This window comes from Manihot esculenta, chromosome 12 (genome assembly GCF_001659605.2).
Source record: "Manihot esculenta cultivar AM560-2 chromosome 12, M.esculenta_v8, whole genome shotgun sequence".
NCBI classification, from domain to species: domain Eukaryota; kingdom Viridiplantae; phylum Streptophyta; class Magnoliopsida; order Malpighiales; family Euphorbiaceae; genus Manihot; species Manihot esculenta.
The window spans coordinates 33,841,599-33,854,703 of NC_035172.2; the positions used below are offsets into that span (position 1 = coordinate 33,841,599).

Here is a 13,105-nt window from a genome sequence, read left to right on the forward strand (position 1 = left end):
AGTCAATTATTTTGGACGACAATAATGATCATGTTAACGAAAATTTTACTTGCTTAATCTATATTTACACGTTTTATTAATGTCAATAACACAAAAGGAAACTGTATGACACGTGATTATCGACTTGGCAATATCATGTGAGAATAAACAAAAATATAATTTAATATATAGAAAAATAAAATGGTCTTTATTTAAAATGGGGATTTGGATGAATTAGATTTTAATTAATGAAATTTAAATCCATTCGTAATGAACCCTTAATTTGTGATTAGGGAGACAGTGAGTGGGTGAATGAGGATGGTCAGGTCAATAAGGCAAAGATATAATCAGCAACTTTGTTAGAATTCTATACGAAATAAAACCAGTAAGAAGAGGCCACGTGTAATATAAGCTGCTCTTGTCTCTGTCCAATGACAGCATTCTCAGCTTAAAGTTTGACAGGCCAATAAGGGCACCAACTTCAACCCCACAATGGTTTTGCCTGCTTTTGCATTCGTGGCCATGAAACTCATGGAGATTCTCAACGCATACAAGTAACGGGACAGTGCCAAGGGAAGACAAGCAATCATCACCTTTCATTATTCAAGCAATTCCCCAGTCTTCCACACAAAACACATCTCTCTCTCTCTCTCTGTCTCTCTGTCTCGGCCTTTATGTATATAAATTGTATAATACATAAACTTCTGTCTCATCCTTTTCTTCCAAGTCGATTAACACAGCAGCTATCCAATAGCAAGTAGATGGATCGCTATGAGAATTTGAAATGTATTGGGTCTGGAAACTTTGGTGTTGCTAAGCTTGTTAAGGATAAATGGACTGGTGAACTCTATGCTGTCAAGTATATTGAGAGAGGCTTAAAGGTGATATTATTTAGCTCATTTTTCTTAAGTTTTCTCCTCTCAATTCACTCTATCTTTCATCTTTTTTATTTGCTTTTGGGTGGGAAGTGATGTGGGTGAAATTTCTAATATCGTATGTAATTTTCCCATCAAGATCTTATCTGGGTTCTGTTAGATTTGTTCATATAATACTTCAGGTTGCAATATTCATTTTCTGGTCTTTTTTGGTTTTCCAGATTGATGAGCATGTGCAGAGAGAGATCATGAATCACAGGTCATTGAAGCATCCCAACATAATAAGATTCAAGGAGGTAATATTTTGAATAGCCATCTCTCTTAGCTCAATGACAAGAGGGTTTACTGGGTTTACTTTTCTTCTGATCACAAAGAATTTTGAATGGACAAGGCTTGTTGTGGTTGCTATGAACATAACATATTTTTCAATCTGATTTACTCTGCTTCCACTTTTCATTCCTGTGCTTAGTGGAAGAGGCCAAAAAAGATTTCCAAGTTCAATTTTCCCCCAAAAATAGACTTTTTCAAACATTGCTGATTGCAATTTCTTTTTTCAAGTGAAAGGATGCCTGGCTGGCCCTGCTTTATACTCTTCCCATTGACAAGACAATTTAGTCATTGATGAGAAACCAATTTAGATGTCAAATTTTCAACAATATATGAAAGAGATAAAAGAAAGAAGAAACCAGATTCAGTTGTGAATTTGTTGTGTAGGTCTTCCTGACTCCAACTCATTTAGCCATAGTCATGGAATATGCAGCTGGAGGAGAACTTTTTGAAAGAATATGCAATGCTGGTAGATTCAGTGAAGATGAGGTATATAACATAATTTTTTTTTCTTCACATGTTGTGGGTGGTGCTTAAATTTATCTTTTTCATTTTCTGCTTCTGTAAACTTCTACCAGGCAAGATTTTACTTTCAACAACTTATATCAGGAGTCAGCTACTGCCATTCCATGGTAATTACTCTCCATCCATCACATGATTTGACTCTAGATCTTGCCTTAATCTCTGATTAAAACTAATATGAAACTTTTTGTATGCTGCAGCAAATTTGCCATAGAGATCTTAAGCTGGAAAACACCTTACTAGATGGAAGCTCAGCTCCACGGCTTAAGATATGTGACTTTGGGTATTCCAAGGCAATGAGCTTGTAAATTTTTCAATATGAAATTTACATTACATGTATAAAATCTAAATCCTGAAAATTTTACCTGTTTCTATGCAGTCTTCTGTATTGCACTCTCAGCCCAAGTCTACAGTGGGGACTCCAGCCTATATTGCACCAGAGGTCTTGTCAAGAAAAGAATATGATGGCAAGGTATTCGTTAATTTCTCTGAATCCCCATAATCTCATATCATCTCTTCACAGATAGTTACCTAAAAAATCAAGCTTTGGTCTTTTGTTTGATTCCTGAAACATATAGGTAGCAGATGTTTGGTCTTGTGGGGTTACTTTGTATGTGATGCTGGTTGGTGCTTATCCATTTGAAGATCCTGAAGATCCAAGAAATTTCAGGAAAACCATTCAGGTCTTTTCTTGTATTAAATATTGTAAATAATTTAGTACCCCACTTTTATATGTCTTAATGAAAATGGTTAATGAATCATTGGCAGAGGATTCTTAGTGTCCACTACTCCATTCCAGACTATGTTAGAGTTTCCAAAGAATGCAAACATCTTCTTTCTAGGATTTTTGTAGCCAACCCTGAAAAGGTAATGCCAGAAATTGCTGCAAGTCTGTTGCAAGTACTCTGTAACATACAACAGCACATCAAGTTGAAAATTTTGTTTTTGTTTTTACTGCAGAGAATAACAATATCAGAAATTAGAAAGCACCCATGGTTCCTGAAGAATTTGCCTGTGGAGTTCATGGAAGGGGAGGAAGATAGCTTGCAAGATAATAGTAAATGTGAAGAATCCCAAAGCACTGAAGAAATAGTGTCTTTTATTCAAGAGGCCAGGAAGTCTGGAGCGGGTCCCAAAATTGATGGACTTCTGATTGGAGGAAGCATGGATATAGATGATTCTGACATAGATGATATAGAGACAAGCGGTGATTTTGTTTGTGCTCTATAAATGAAACTGAAATTAAATGGCAATTTAAATGATAAATGTTTTCATGTATAGGAGGGTGATGTTGAGATTTTCCTTAGCCATGGAAGCTTGTGTTTTTTTTTTCTTTTTTTTTGGATTTGTGTATAAGGGAAAATAGAGGGATGTAATGTTCTGCTGCTGCTTTTTAGTTTTGTAATAATCCTTTTTTTTTTTAACCTTTAGTGTTTGTGTTTTTTTTCTTTTTTTTTGGATTTGTGTATAAGGGAAAATAGAGGGATGTAATGTTCTGCTGCTGCTTTTTAGTTTTGTAATAATCCTTTTTTGTTTTTTAACCTTTAGTGTTTGTGTGTATATATATATGTATGATTTAATATTAATTTTTATCTCCTATTCCTTTAAGGTGACATGGACATGAAGTGGATTGTGGATTAATTAGGACTTTTCCAATATGAAAATGGCATATAAATTTAGTGGAATGAGGAAAGTTGATATTGTAATTAACCACTTGATCATTAATTAATTTAGTGGAATGAGGACATTCAGTGTTTTCCATTAGTTCAACAGTTAGTCGGTTCGATTTAAAATTGAATCGAATCGAATAAATTAAAAATTGAAATTCTAGTATTTATAAAAATCAAACCAAATTAATTTTAATCAGAAATCAAATAGAATCGAATCGGTTTGATTCGATTTTATCGATTTAAATTTTTAATAAATTTTTTATTTTTACACAGTATTTTAAAATTTAATTAGATTATTTTAACCTTAATAAAATTTAACCTCTTTATATTATTTGAATTAATATACTATTATCACTAATCGGTTTGATTTGAATTTTTTGATTTTTTTTTTATTAAAACCAAATCGAATCAAAATAATCAAAATTTTTAAAATTAAAAATTAAACCGAATCAAAATGAATAAAAATTGAATTGAAATTTTAAATTAATTCAAGTCCATCAATTTTTTTCAATTTGAACCGATTACTGTTTAGCCTCTTTCCCATACTAATTATTTTATTATTACTTATATCGTGTTTATTAATTTCAAAGCTTCACTAAATATTTTATTTTATATTATTTTTAGTACATTTATAAATTATTTATTAGTAAACAGGTTAATTGTGTATCAGATTTATAAATATTTGAACCAAACATACCATTATTTTAAATTTTAAATAAATTAATTAAAATATTAATTATGGTGTAAAAATTACAAAAAAAAAAATTAATTCTTCCAAATTTTAGTTGGAAATTAAATAGGGTTGATTGAAGTAGGCCTCATTTTTCTTGGGTCAAATGGAACTGCAAACCGTTTTCTATTTGGGCTTTTTAACCCAACGTATGCCTACTAAAGGCCCATTGAGCCGCAGCCTTAGTAGCCCAAAGAAGCAATCTTAAAATACATCCGTTAGCAGATTCCTAATCGTAATACCGACTCTAAATACCTTACCTATTATCCATCAAACGCAAGTCCCGATCAGAATTACACGTGTTAATTGCTTAACATAACGCACACATTGAATCAGATTATTTCAATTACACCAATATTTCCCTTCTCCCTATATAATGCACTACAAAAACCCTAATTGGCTTGCGCACGGGAACAGGGGGCTTGTAGCTAATAGAGCAGGAGCATTTTCTCTTCCCTCGCAGCACCTGGGCCGTAGCATCGAGCTGCTCCATCGAAAATGAAGGTCTGTTTCCTGTCATTAGAATTTTCGTTGTCTCTTTGTTAAGCTCTAATTTCCAATTTTGCTCATCTGTTTTATGTTTCCCTCTCTGGACAGTTCAATATTGCGAATCCTACCACTGGATGCCAGAAGAAGCTCGAGATAGACGATGACCAGAAACTGTATGGGTCTCTCTCATTAGTCATTGTTATTGTTAGCTTTCAGTTTAGTTTGCATCTATTAGTTGTAATTGTAGATAGGGAAATTTTGTATTGGAGAATAGTTTGCAGGAAATTTTGTATATTATGTATGTGGAAAAGGAAAGGAATTTAGATTTGGTGGATATGGATATAAGGATATTGTATCTGTTTTGGATTTAGGAAAACAGCTAGCTTTCTTTAATTCAGCCTGAGTGCTCACATTGGTTAGTTTAGTTGCTTGTGCCATCTGAATGTAGTAGGATCGTATGAATGGGGTTGGTGTTTGATTGAATTTTGCAATGCTATCTGATTGTTGTAGTCTGAACGGGGGTTCTAGAATAATAGAACTCATTCTAGTATATGATGCGGCCTTTATTAACTATAGAAGATAGCAGTCGTAGGTCCCTTTATATTGTGTTGTACAACTACAAGAAATAAAAGTGAAAGAAAAAAATCAATTTTGAAGCTTATGAGCTTGTAAATTATTAAAATGTTCATGTTTGTAATATGTCCATCGTGTTTAACTTGAAAGAACATGAGAGATGACTTCCTCCTTGTGTTGCTTAGGGTAAATTATTACCAAGGTTGATTTATCCTAGCTTAGTAACTAATAGGCGTTTAAGAGCAATAACTGTTATGGTCTTGTGGAGGCTTGTAAACATTTCAGTTCTTTTTCTATACTTGAGAATAGGAAAAGTGAGCATAATTTTTCTCTTAATGGTGCAGATGAATTCATTCTTAATCTGCATCTATTATTTATTTTGTATTCTTTCCTAATTAACCTTACCAAAAGCAAATAATAACAAATGACTCTAATTGCCATAGCATACTTTTTCGTGACTCCATGGCTTACGAAAATATAGGGTATTCATAAATTTTAGCTGCTTAGTTCAGTGTAACTCATGTCAAACATTTCTTGCTACAGCCGTGCATTTTTTGACAAAAGGATCTCACAAGAAGTCAGTGGAGATGCCCTGGGTGAGGTGTGTTATTGTCAGCTGTCTGTTCACTCGGAATCTCAGCAAGTCCTTTAGGGTGATGCTCTTTAGTATTTTCCGTATGTTGACCTGCCTTCTCTATTTTCAGGAGTTCAAGGGTTATGTCTTTAAGATTATGGGAGGTTGTGATAAGCAAGGTTTTCCAATGAAACAGGGAGTTCTAACTCCTGGCCGTGTTAGACTTTTGCTACACAGAGGTTTGTGGCTTTAGACCTGCTTTCTTGCTATTTTTCTGTTCAAGAGTTTGTTTGCTTGCTCTCTCTCTTTCTTTTTTTTTTTTTCAGGAGTCATGGCTAGATACCATTTTTTTGTGCGACTTTTCTTCAAGATACTTGTTTTTTTGCTGGATCAACCAATATGAATGTGATGCTTGTGTGGACAGGTACCCCTTGCTTCCGTGGATATGGCAGGCGAAATGGAGAACGTAGAAGAAAGTCTGTTCGTGGATGTATTGTTAGCCAAGATCTATCAGTTCTGAACTTGGTAATTGTCAAGAAAGGTGAGAATGATCTGCCTGGACTGACAGACACTGAGAAGCCTAGAATGAGAGGTCCTAAGAGGGCATCAAAAATCAGGAAGCTGTTTAACCTTTCGAAAGAGGATGATGTCAGGAAGTACGTCAACACTTACCGCAGAACATTTACAACCAAATCTGGTTAGTTGATGTATCATAATTCTTTTCTCATTATATTAATTACATTTGATATGTTCTTCAGAGAACTGATAATTTGGCTTCCTTCATGAAAAAAATATAAGAAACATATTCGATAAGGTGCCTTTTTCTGTCTTGGTAGGTAAGAAGGTTAGCAAAGCTCCCAAAATTCAGAGGCTGGTGACTCCCTTGACTTTGCAAAGAAAGCGTGCTAGAATAGCAGACAAGAAGAAGAGAATTGCCAAGGCCAAGGCTGAGGCTGCTGAATATCAGAAGCTCCTTGCCACCAGGTTGAAGGAGCAGCGTGAACGCCGCAGTGAGAGCTTGGCAAAGAAAAGATCTAGACTGTCTGCTGCGTCAAAGCCATCTGTTGTGGCATAGATGTTTGACATTTTTCTAGAGTGGATGTCATGTCTTATTTTGGTTGAGTTAATTTTGATTGTTTCTTTGGATTTTGAGAGCTACTTTAAATGTTTCCTGCGTTTATAACAAATTCAAACATCTGAAGTTTTTGTTGTCAATTTAATATTTTGTGATATTTTTAACCATTTCATTATGCTCCCTTTTTAATGTTTCAAATCCTGGATTTATGGTAGATGATATTTTACCAAATTGCTGCACAGTCGATGTTACTCTTATTCTTTTGTAATTATATCCCGCGTGATTGAGCTAACCAATTTTTTTCAAGTTGTAAGGTCAGCTAATGGATATTGAGTGTCCCATTCCTTGTGAAGTGGAATGTTGAGTCATTGTATTATATTCATAGGTGTACTATATCTATCTGCTGTAGATTTTTGACAGGAGAATAAAGATGCTCCCTAGTGGCCTATATCCAGGGAAAGTAGGATAACTGTATAATCGAGGGGAAAAAGTTCATGAAAAATGGGAAATGATGGTCAGCTTATACAAGCTCTTGTCGGTGGTTTGGGTTGCCCCTTTCCTTGAATACAGCTGATGACAAACTTGTACGAGTCCGGTGTCCCTCTACAAATGTCAAGCCTATGCTCTCATCCAATATCTTTGCCGACATATAAGGAGCAAGTGCTCTTCAACTTGTCTAGTCCTGTAGTTCTTGGAAACTGCCCTTATTGTCTCCCTGTTGAGATGATACATTTTGTGGCCAAGGTACACCTTTTTCACTGCTGGTGTTTGGTGATGATAGTTCTTGGTTTCTTATGCTATTAACCATGAAATGAATGCTTATCTTGATTTATCATTTTATCAAATTTATTAATACAGGAGTAATTCAACATTTTAAAAATTCCAGTGTCACAAAAATTGTAATTAAATTAACATTCTTAATAAGAAAGAAATATAAATTATTATTTAGCTTTTATAGTATGATAAAACTAATTTGTCTTTAAAATACATCAAATATATTTGTTTACATAAAAGATTTATTTCAAAATAGATTTAGTTTCATTATTTCAATCCATCCCATTCATATATAAACTTTGTGCCCATTATATTTCTTCCACCTCACGTGTTTGTCATCGACATATTTCAAGGTTTGATGAGTGATGAAAACTTTTCACCTTGGAGACGTATCAAAATCTATCATTCAATAATTGAGACCTGAGGGGCATTTGTAAGAGGTTGTTAACTATGTTAATGGCCGGTGGGTAATGGATTCTAAAAATAAACCATGCTGATGGTAGGTGGGATCTCATATAGAAATATTTTAAACGCATTCTTAAAGGATTAGCATAAACCCGTCCTTATTTAGTAGAACATGAATGGACGGACCTACCTTCTCATCTTTAATTCTCAAGATGCCTCTTTGTTGGTTGGTGGGTGGGGAGGATAACGATCATGTTTTCAGATCCTCACCTTAACAACCACCGTCTTTTAAAATTTTTTTTTTCCAATTTTAGAAATTCATTATGTTGATTAATTCGAATACACTTTGAACAAACCAATTAAAATGATAAAAATGCTCCCTCTGTAATTTTAAAAATATTTCATATTAAATTAATTTAAAAAAAATTACACTATCTACATTTTATTTATTGAAATATTTTTTTCATTTAGCTTATATTATATATAACTAGCGTATGATTTTAAAACGTTTCTAATATTATTAACATATTATTTTTAATAATTTATATTTTTGTTCCTTGTGCTAAAGAATAAAAGTGGATGGAATCTCATAATATATTAAATATAAGGTATCGATCAAGATACGCGTGTTCACAGTCTGATTAGATTTAGAGAACCGATCTAAGTAAAGGCCCAACAAGCCGAACGCGATTTGATATGGTTGGGAAATAAGTACAAATTTTGACCGATCTCTTCAATGCCCGAAATGATCAGACTGACCACTTCAAGACTCGTACCACAAACAAGACAATTGAATATAGGAAAAGTTTACCATTATGACGGGAATGAACTTGCTTTTTTATAGATCGGATGAGTCGGATACAGCCTGATAAAACCAGAACAAGGTGCCAACTTCCAACGCGGTGATCGACTCCTCTAACTCTCTCCGAGGTATTAAATGCACGTGCGAAAAGGCTGCTCAGCCGTCTAATACACCTACCGAAGGGCATAAGCAAACCGGCTCTATATTGATTAGTCAATTGCCAGTCGCCTGAAATATCTGCCGCATCACGCCACCATCCAATCTGATGGGACGTAAAGTAGAGAATCAGGGTATAAATATCCAGAACCAACTTTCCACTAGAGGCTCTCTCTCTCTTCTAGGAATTAAGGCCTAAAAAGTTGATCTCTCCCTCATACTCTCAGAAAAACCCTCAAAATAGAGGCCCTTTAGAGATTCCTTGAAAATGCTTTACTATTTATTTTCTTTTATTTTCTTTTTCTGTTAATAAATCTCAGATAATCATTGATCTAACTTGAGTATCAGAGGGTCTCTATTAGGGTATTCCTAGTGGACTACTGACCATCTTTTTCTATCTTATAGGTCCCCTTCCTCAAGATCAAATATGGAAAACCTAACGGAATCAATAATGGATCAATGGTCAACCTATTGAATCAAACAACTGCCTAGCTATCTGCATCTGGACAACCTACTGGATCTCCCATCATCAAGTGGCACCGTTTGTGGGGATGAAGAAGACTATTCTATCACCGGAGTTTCCAAACTAAACCCATTGAAATCCACATGGTAAACCAAGAAAAGCTAATAGCCAAACAACAAGAAAGACGGAAAGGAAGAGAGATGGTAAAAAGACTCAAGAACCACTAGCTGCATATAAAAGCCACACGGTGAAAGTAAGATAGAGGAAGATGAAGAAAGAATAAAACGAGGGCGGTCCATCAACCATAGAAGAGAAGTAACGTGTACGAGTTACCTAAATTGTATAGTTACTTTCTTTAGCTCAAAATATTTCTGCTATTATGAACTAGTCAAAAAATTTAAAAACCTTAGAAGAAATCCTTGTGTATATGAACTTGAAATATGATAGTATACTGAAATAGCTTAAAAAGCTCTCATCTATGATTAAAATTAGCATGAATCCACTGAGAAAAGGATTATCTATTTAAAGCATGTTGCTTATGATTTGAAAGTTGTGAAGTGATTTATACATGAGAAATATTATTTATTAGATTCTTTTGAATCATATGAGATGATATGGTTGCACAAAATTAATATTTGCATTCAATTGAAATATGAAGTTAAGTATCTTGCTATTCAAATTAAGAACGAGCATTCTCATTATATATACTTTGCACAAGACTTTATTTTTCAGAAAAATTCAGAAGCAAGAGAAAAGTTAAAGAGTCAGAGCCAAAGGCCCGGGAATCACCCAAGGCAAAAACGCTTAGGAGAATTAGGGCTAAAAGCCCAGAAGAAGCAAAACTTAGGGCTAAGTGCCCAGAAAAAATACAAGAACAAAGCGCTTGGATTCAGGATTAGGGCTAAGAGATCGGAAGAAATGCAAGTGCAAAAACGCTCGGGAGCGAACCCAAGCCTAAGAGCCTAGAAGACATTTAAGACTAAAAATGCTTGAGGGCATACCCAAGGCTAAAAGAGCCCGGAAGAGACACAAAAGCAAACGTGCTCGGAAAGAGAGTCAGAGCTAAAGAGCTCATAAGTCAACCAGTAAACAAAAGAGCTAGCCAAAGGTAAAAAGCCCGGAAGAAAATGGAAGGCAAAAAGCACTGGGACGGATGACTAGGGTTGAGAGCCCGGAGGACAACATAAAGCTAGGTATATTGCATGGCCAGTATTCATTGACAAATATTACCCAATTAACGACGAGTGTTCTCGTTACATATATATATATATATGCATTTCAAATTTTTATTTTGCAGATAAATTTCAAAAGTAAGAGAAAAGCTAATAAACCCAAAATCACTAGTAAGGCCACGGCCTGAATCTCAAAAATTGCCAGTAAGACCACAAGTTTGAATTTCAAAAATCGCTAATAAGGTCATGAGTCTGAACTTTTGAAATCGCTGGGAAGGCCACGAGTCTGAATCTTGAAAATTGCGAATAAGACCACGAGCCTGAATCTTTGAAATCGCGAGTAAGACCACGAGCTTGAATCTCGAAAATCGCCAATAAGGCCATGAGTCTGAATCTCGAAAATTGCTAGTAAGGCCATGAGTCTGATTCTTTAAAATCGCCAGTAAGGCTATGAGCCTGAATCTCAAAATTTGCTAGTAAGGCAACGAGCCTGAATCTCAAAAAAAAGGCCTCCAGCCTAAATATCGAAAATCGCCAGTAAGACTATGAGCCTGAATCTCTAAAATCGCTAGTAAGACCACGAGCTTAAATCCATGGAATCACTAGTAAAGCCACGAGTCTGAATCTTAAAAATACCAAGAAAAGTTAAGAGCTCGAACTATGAAGCTAAGTATCTTGTATGATACAATGTTCATTAGTAAATGCTATTCAATTGACAACAAGCATTCGCACTACATATATGCCTTGTGCAGATTTTTATCTTTTGCAGATAAATTTTACAAATAAAAGAAAAGGCCAAGAGTTTGAGTCATAAAATCGTCAGTAAGGTCACTAGTCTAAATTCTCAGAAAAAGACCAAGGGCGAAAGAGCCCAGAAGCTGACTAAAAAGCCAAAAAGCTCAGAACAGAAAATTAAGGCTAAGTGCCCAGAAGATGCACGATAGCAAAATACTCAGAAGCAAACTAAAGGCAAAGGAGCCCGGAAGATGTACAAGAACAAAATGTTCAGACAGAAGTAGACTAAGGGCTAAAATCCTGGCAGAGTATAAAAAGCTAAAAGCACTCCAACGAAAAACTCAAGGGTAAATGCCTGGAAGACGCTTAAGGGCAAAAAGCCTGAAAAACAACATGAGCCTAAAGAGCTCAGATAAAAATCAAGGCTGAGAGCCTAGAAAATATAAAAAGCAAAAGTGCTCAGATAAAAATCAAGGCTAAAAAACTCGAAAGCTGACTACGAGCCAAAGAGCTCGAAGAGAGAATCAAGGCAAAAGTGCTCAGAAAAAGAATCAAGGCTAAGAGCCCGAAAAATGATACAAGCAGAAGTGCTCGGAAAAAAAAATCAAGGTTAGGAGCCTAGAAAACGCTAAAGAGCAAAAGTGCTCGAAAAAAAAAAGAGAAAAGAGAAAAGAGAAAAAATGCACAGACTAAGGTTCAAAGCAAAAAGCCCAGAAGAGACACATGAGCAAAAATGCTAGGAAACAAACCTAGGGCTAAGAGTCCAGAAGGAACCCAAGAAAAAATGCTTGAAAGAATGAGGACAAAAAGTCCGAAAGAAAACATGCAAGCACAAATGCTCGGATGACACGTAAAAATAAAAATGCTCGGAAGTGGGCTCAGGGCTAAGAGCCTAGAAGAAAGCACAAGAATGAAAATACTCAGATCAAAACACAAAGCTAAAAGTTGGGAGGAAAACACGCAAGCTAGAATGCTCGGATGATGCGTATGAGCAAAAATGCTCGGAAGCACACAAAGGGCAGAAAAGCCCGGAGGTAAACCCAAGGCTAAGTACCTAGTTAGTGATCCAGAGCAAAAATGCTCGGAAGCACACAAAGGGCGGAAGAGCCCAGAAGCCTACTCAAGGCCAAATACCCATAAAGTTCTCCAGAATAAAAATACTCAAAAGCAAACTAAGAACAAAAATCTTGAAAGCCAACTTAGAACTAAATGTCCAAAAAGCATTCCAGAGCAAAAACGCTCAAAAGCAGCCTATAGGCGAAGAAGGTAAAGTGTATCATGACCTTTGAAAACTTTTACAAACAACGATTTATAGTAGTCCTGAATATGATCTTCATTGAGTAATTCATGTACTACTTTTATTTACAAAAATCTTAAAGTACAGTTATGACGACAGGCCATCAGGGCTAAGACAAGTTATCAATGGCCCGCCCACATAATGATACTTTAAGATTTTGTATAAACAGAAGACAAGACTGAGTATGCCCCACAAGAAAAATCTAAACCGAAAAGCAAGCATATTAAGCATCAAGTTGTAATCAAAGGAAACATTTCATTGAAAATAAAAATGTATATTACAAGAAATCAAAAATACAAAAGTAAATACAAGATTGTTGCATATCTACAAACAGAAACTTTCGAAACAGGGGAAGGTCTTTAATTCTCCTAAGAAGATGCAAGGTCTCCAGCCAAATTAGGCTCAACTTTAGAAGCAGTCTTTGGAATATCAACAGTTGTGATAGTTGAAACTACTATGATATCACTTGTCGAAAGAAGATCCGTTA

At 35.2% G+C, this 13,105-nt stretch overlaps 2 protein-coding genes across 3 annotated transcripts; both read left to right on the forward strand.

Annotated features, from left to right (window-relative positions):
• The first annotated feature begins 531 nt into the window (after positions 1-531).
• Positions 532-3,311, forward strand: LOC110627681 (serine/threonine-protein kinase SAPK2). Its single transcript, XM_021774023.2, has 9 exons — positions 532-860; positions 1,076-1,150; positions 1,569-1,670; positions 1,760-1,813; positions 1,904-1,996; positions 2,083-2,175; positions 2,282-2,386; positions 2,472-2,570; positions 2,664-3,311. Exons 1-9 carry the CDS (start codon positions 741-743, stop codon positions 2,931-2,933), a joined length of 1,011 nt encoding a protein of 336 aa, XP_021629715.1. The 5' UTR covers positions 532-740; the 3' UTR covers positions 2,934-3,311.
• Positions 3,312-4,446: 1,135 nt separating this feature from the next.
• LOC110627325 (40S ribosomal protein S6) lies at positions 4,447-6,981 on the forward strand. 2 transcript variants are annotated; one of them, XM_021773590.2, is made up of 6 exons: positions 4,448-4,607; positions 4,701-4,765; positions 5,709-5,766; positions 5,870-5,978; positions 6,164-6,436; positions 6,576-6,981. In XM_021773590.2, exons 1-6 carry the CDS (start codon positions 4,602-4,604, stop codon positions 6,812-6,814), a joined length of 750 nt encoding a protein of 249 aa, XP_021629282.1. In that variant the 5' UTR covers positions 4,448-4,601; the 3' UTR covers positions 6,815-6,981. The 2 variants fall into 2 exon arrangements, with proteins under 2 accessions (XP_043818155.1, XP_021629282.1); XM_043962220.1 differs by having other exon boundaries at positions 4,447-4,607; positions 5,709-5,978.
• Positions 6,982-13,105: the final 6,124 nt, after the last annotated feature.

Bases quoted from the DNA above. Each gene is read 5' to 3' on its own strand.
- LOC110627681 (XM_021774023.2), top strand. From the start codon at position 741: ATGGATCGCTATGAGAATTTGAAATGTATTGGGTCTGGAAACTTTGGT. The intron at 1,671-1,759 runs GTATATAACATA...AACTTCTACCAG, and splicing joins GTAGATTCAGTGAAGATGAG to GCAAGATTTTACTTTCAACA. The intron at 2,387-2,471 runs GTCTTTTCTTGT...AATCATTGGCAG, and splicing joins ATTTCAGGAAAACCATTCAG to AGGATTCTTAGTGTCCACTA.
- LOC110627325 (XM_043962220.1), top strand. The intron at 5,979-6,163 runs GTTTGTGGCTTT...TTGTGTGGACAG, and splicing joins TAGACTTTTGCTACACAGAG to GTACCCCTTGCTTCCGTGGA. The intron at 6,437-6,575 runs GTTAGTTGATGT...CTGTCTTGGTAG, and splicing joins AACATTTACAACCAAATCTG to GTAAGAAGGTTAGCAAAGCT.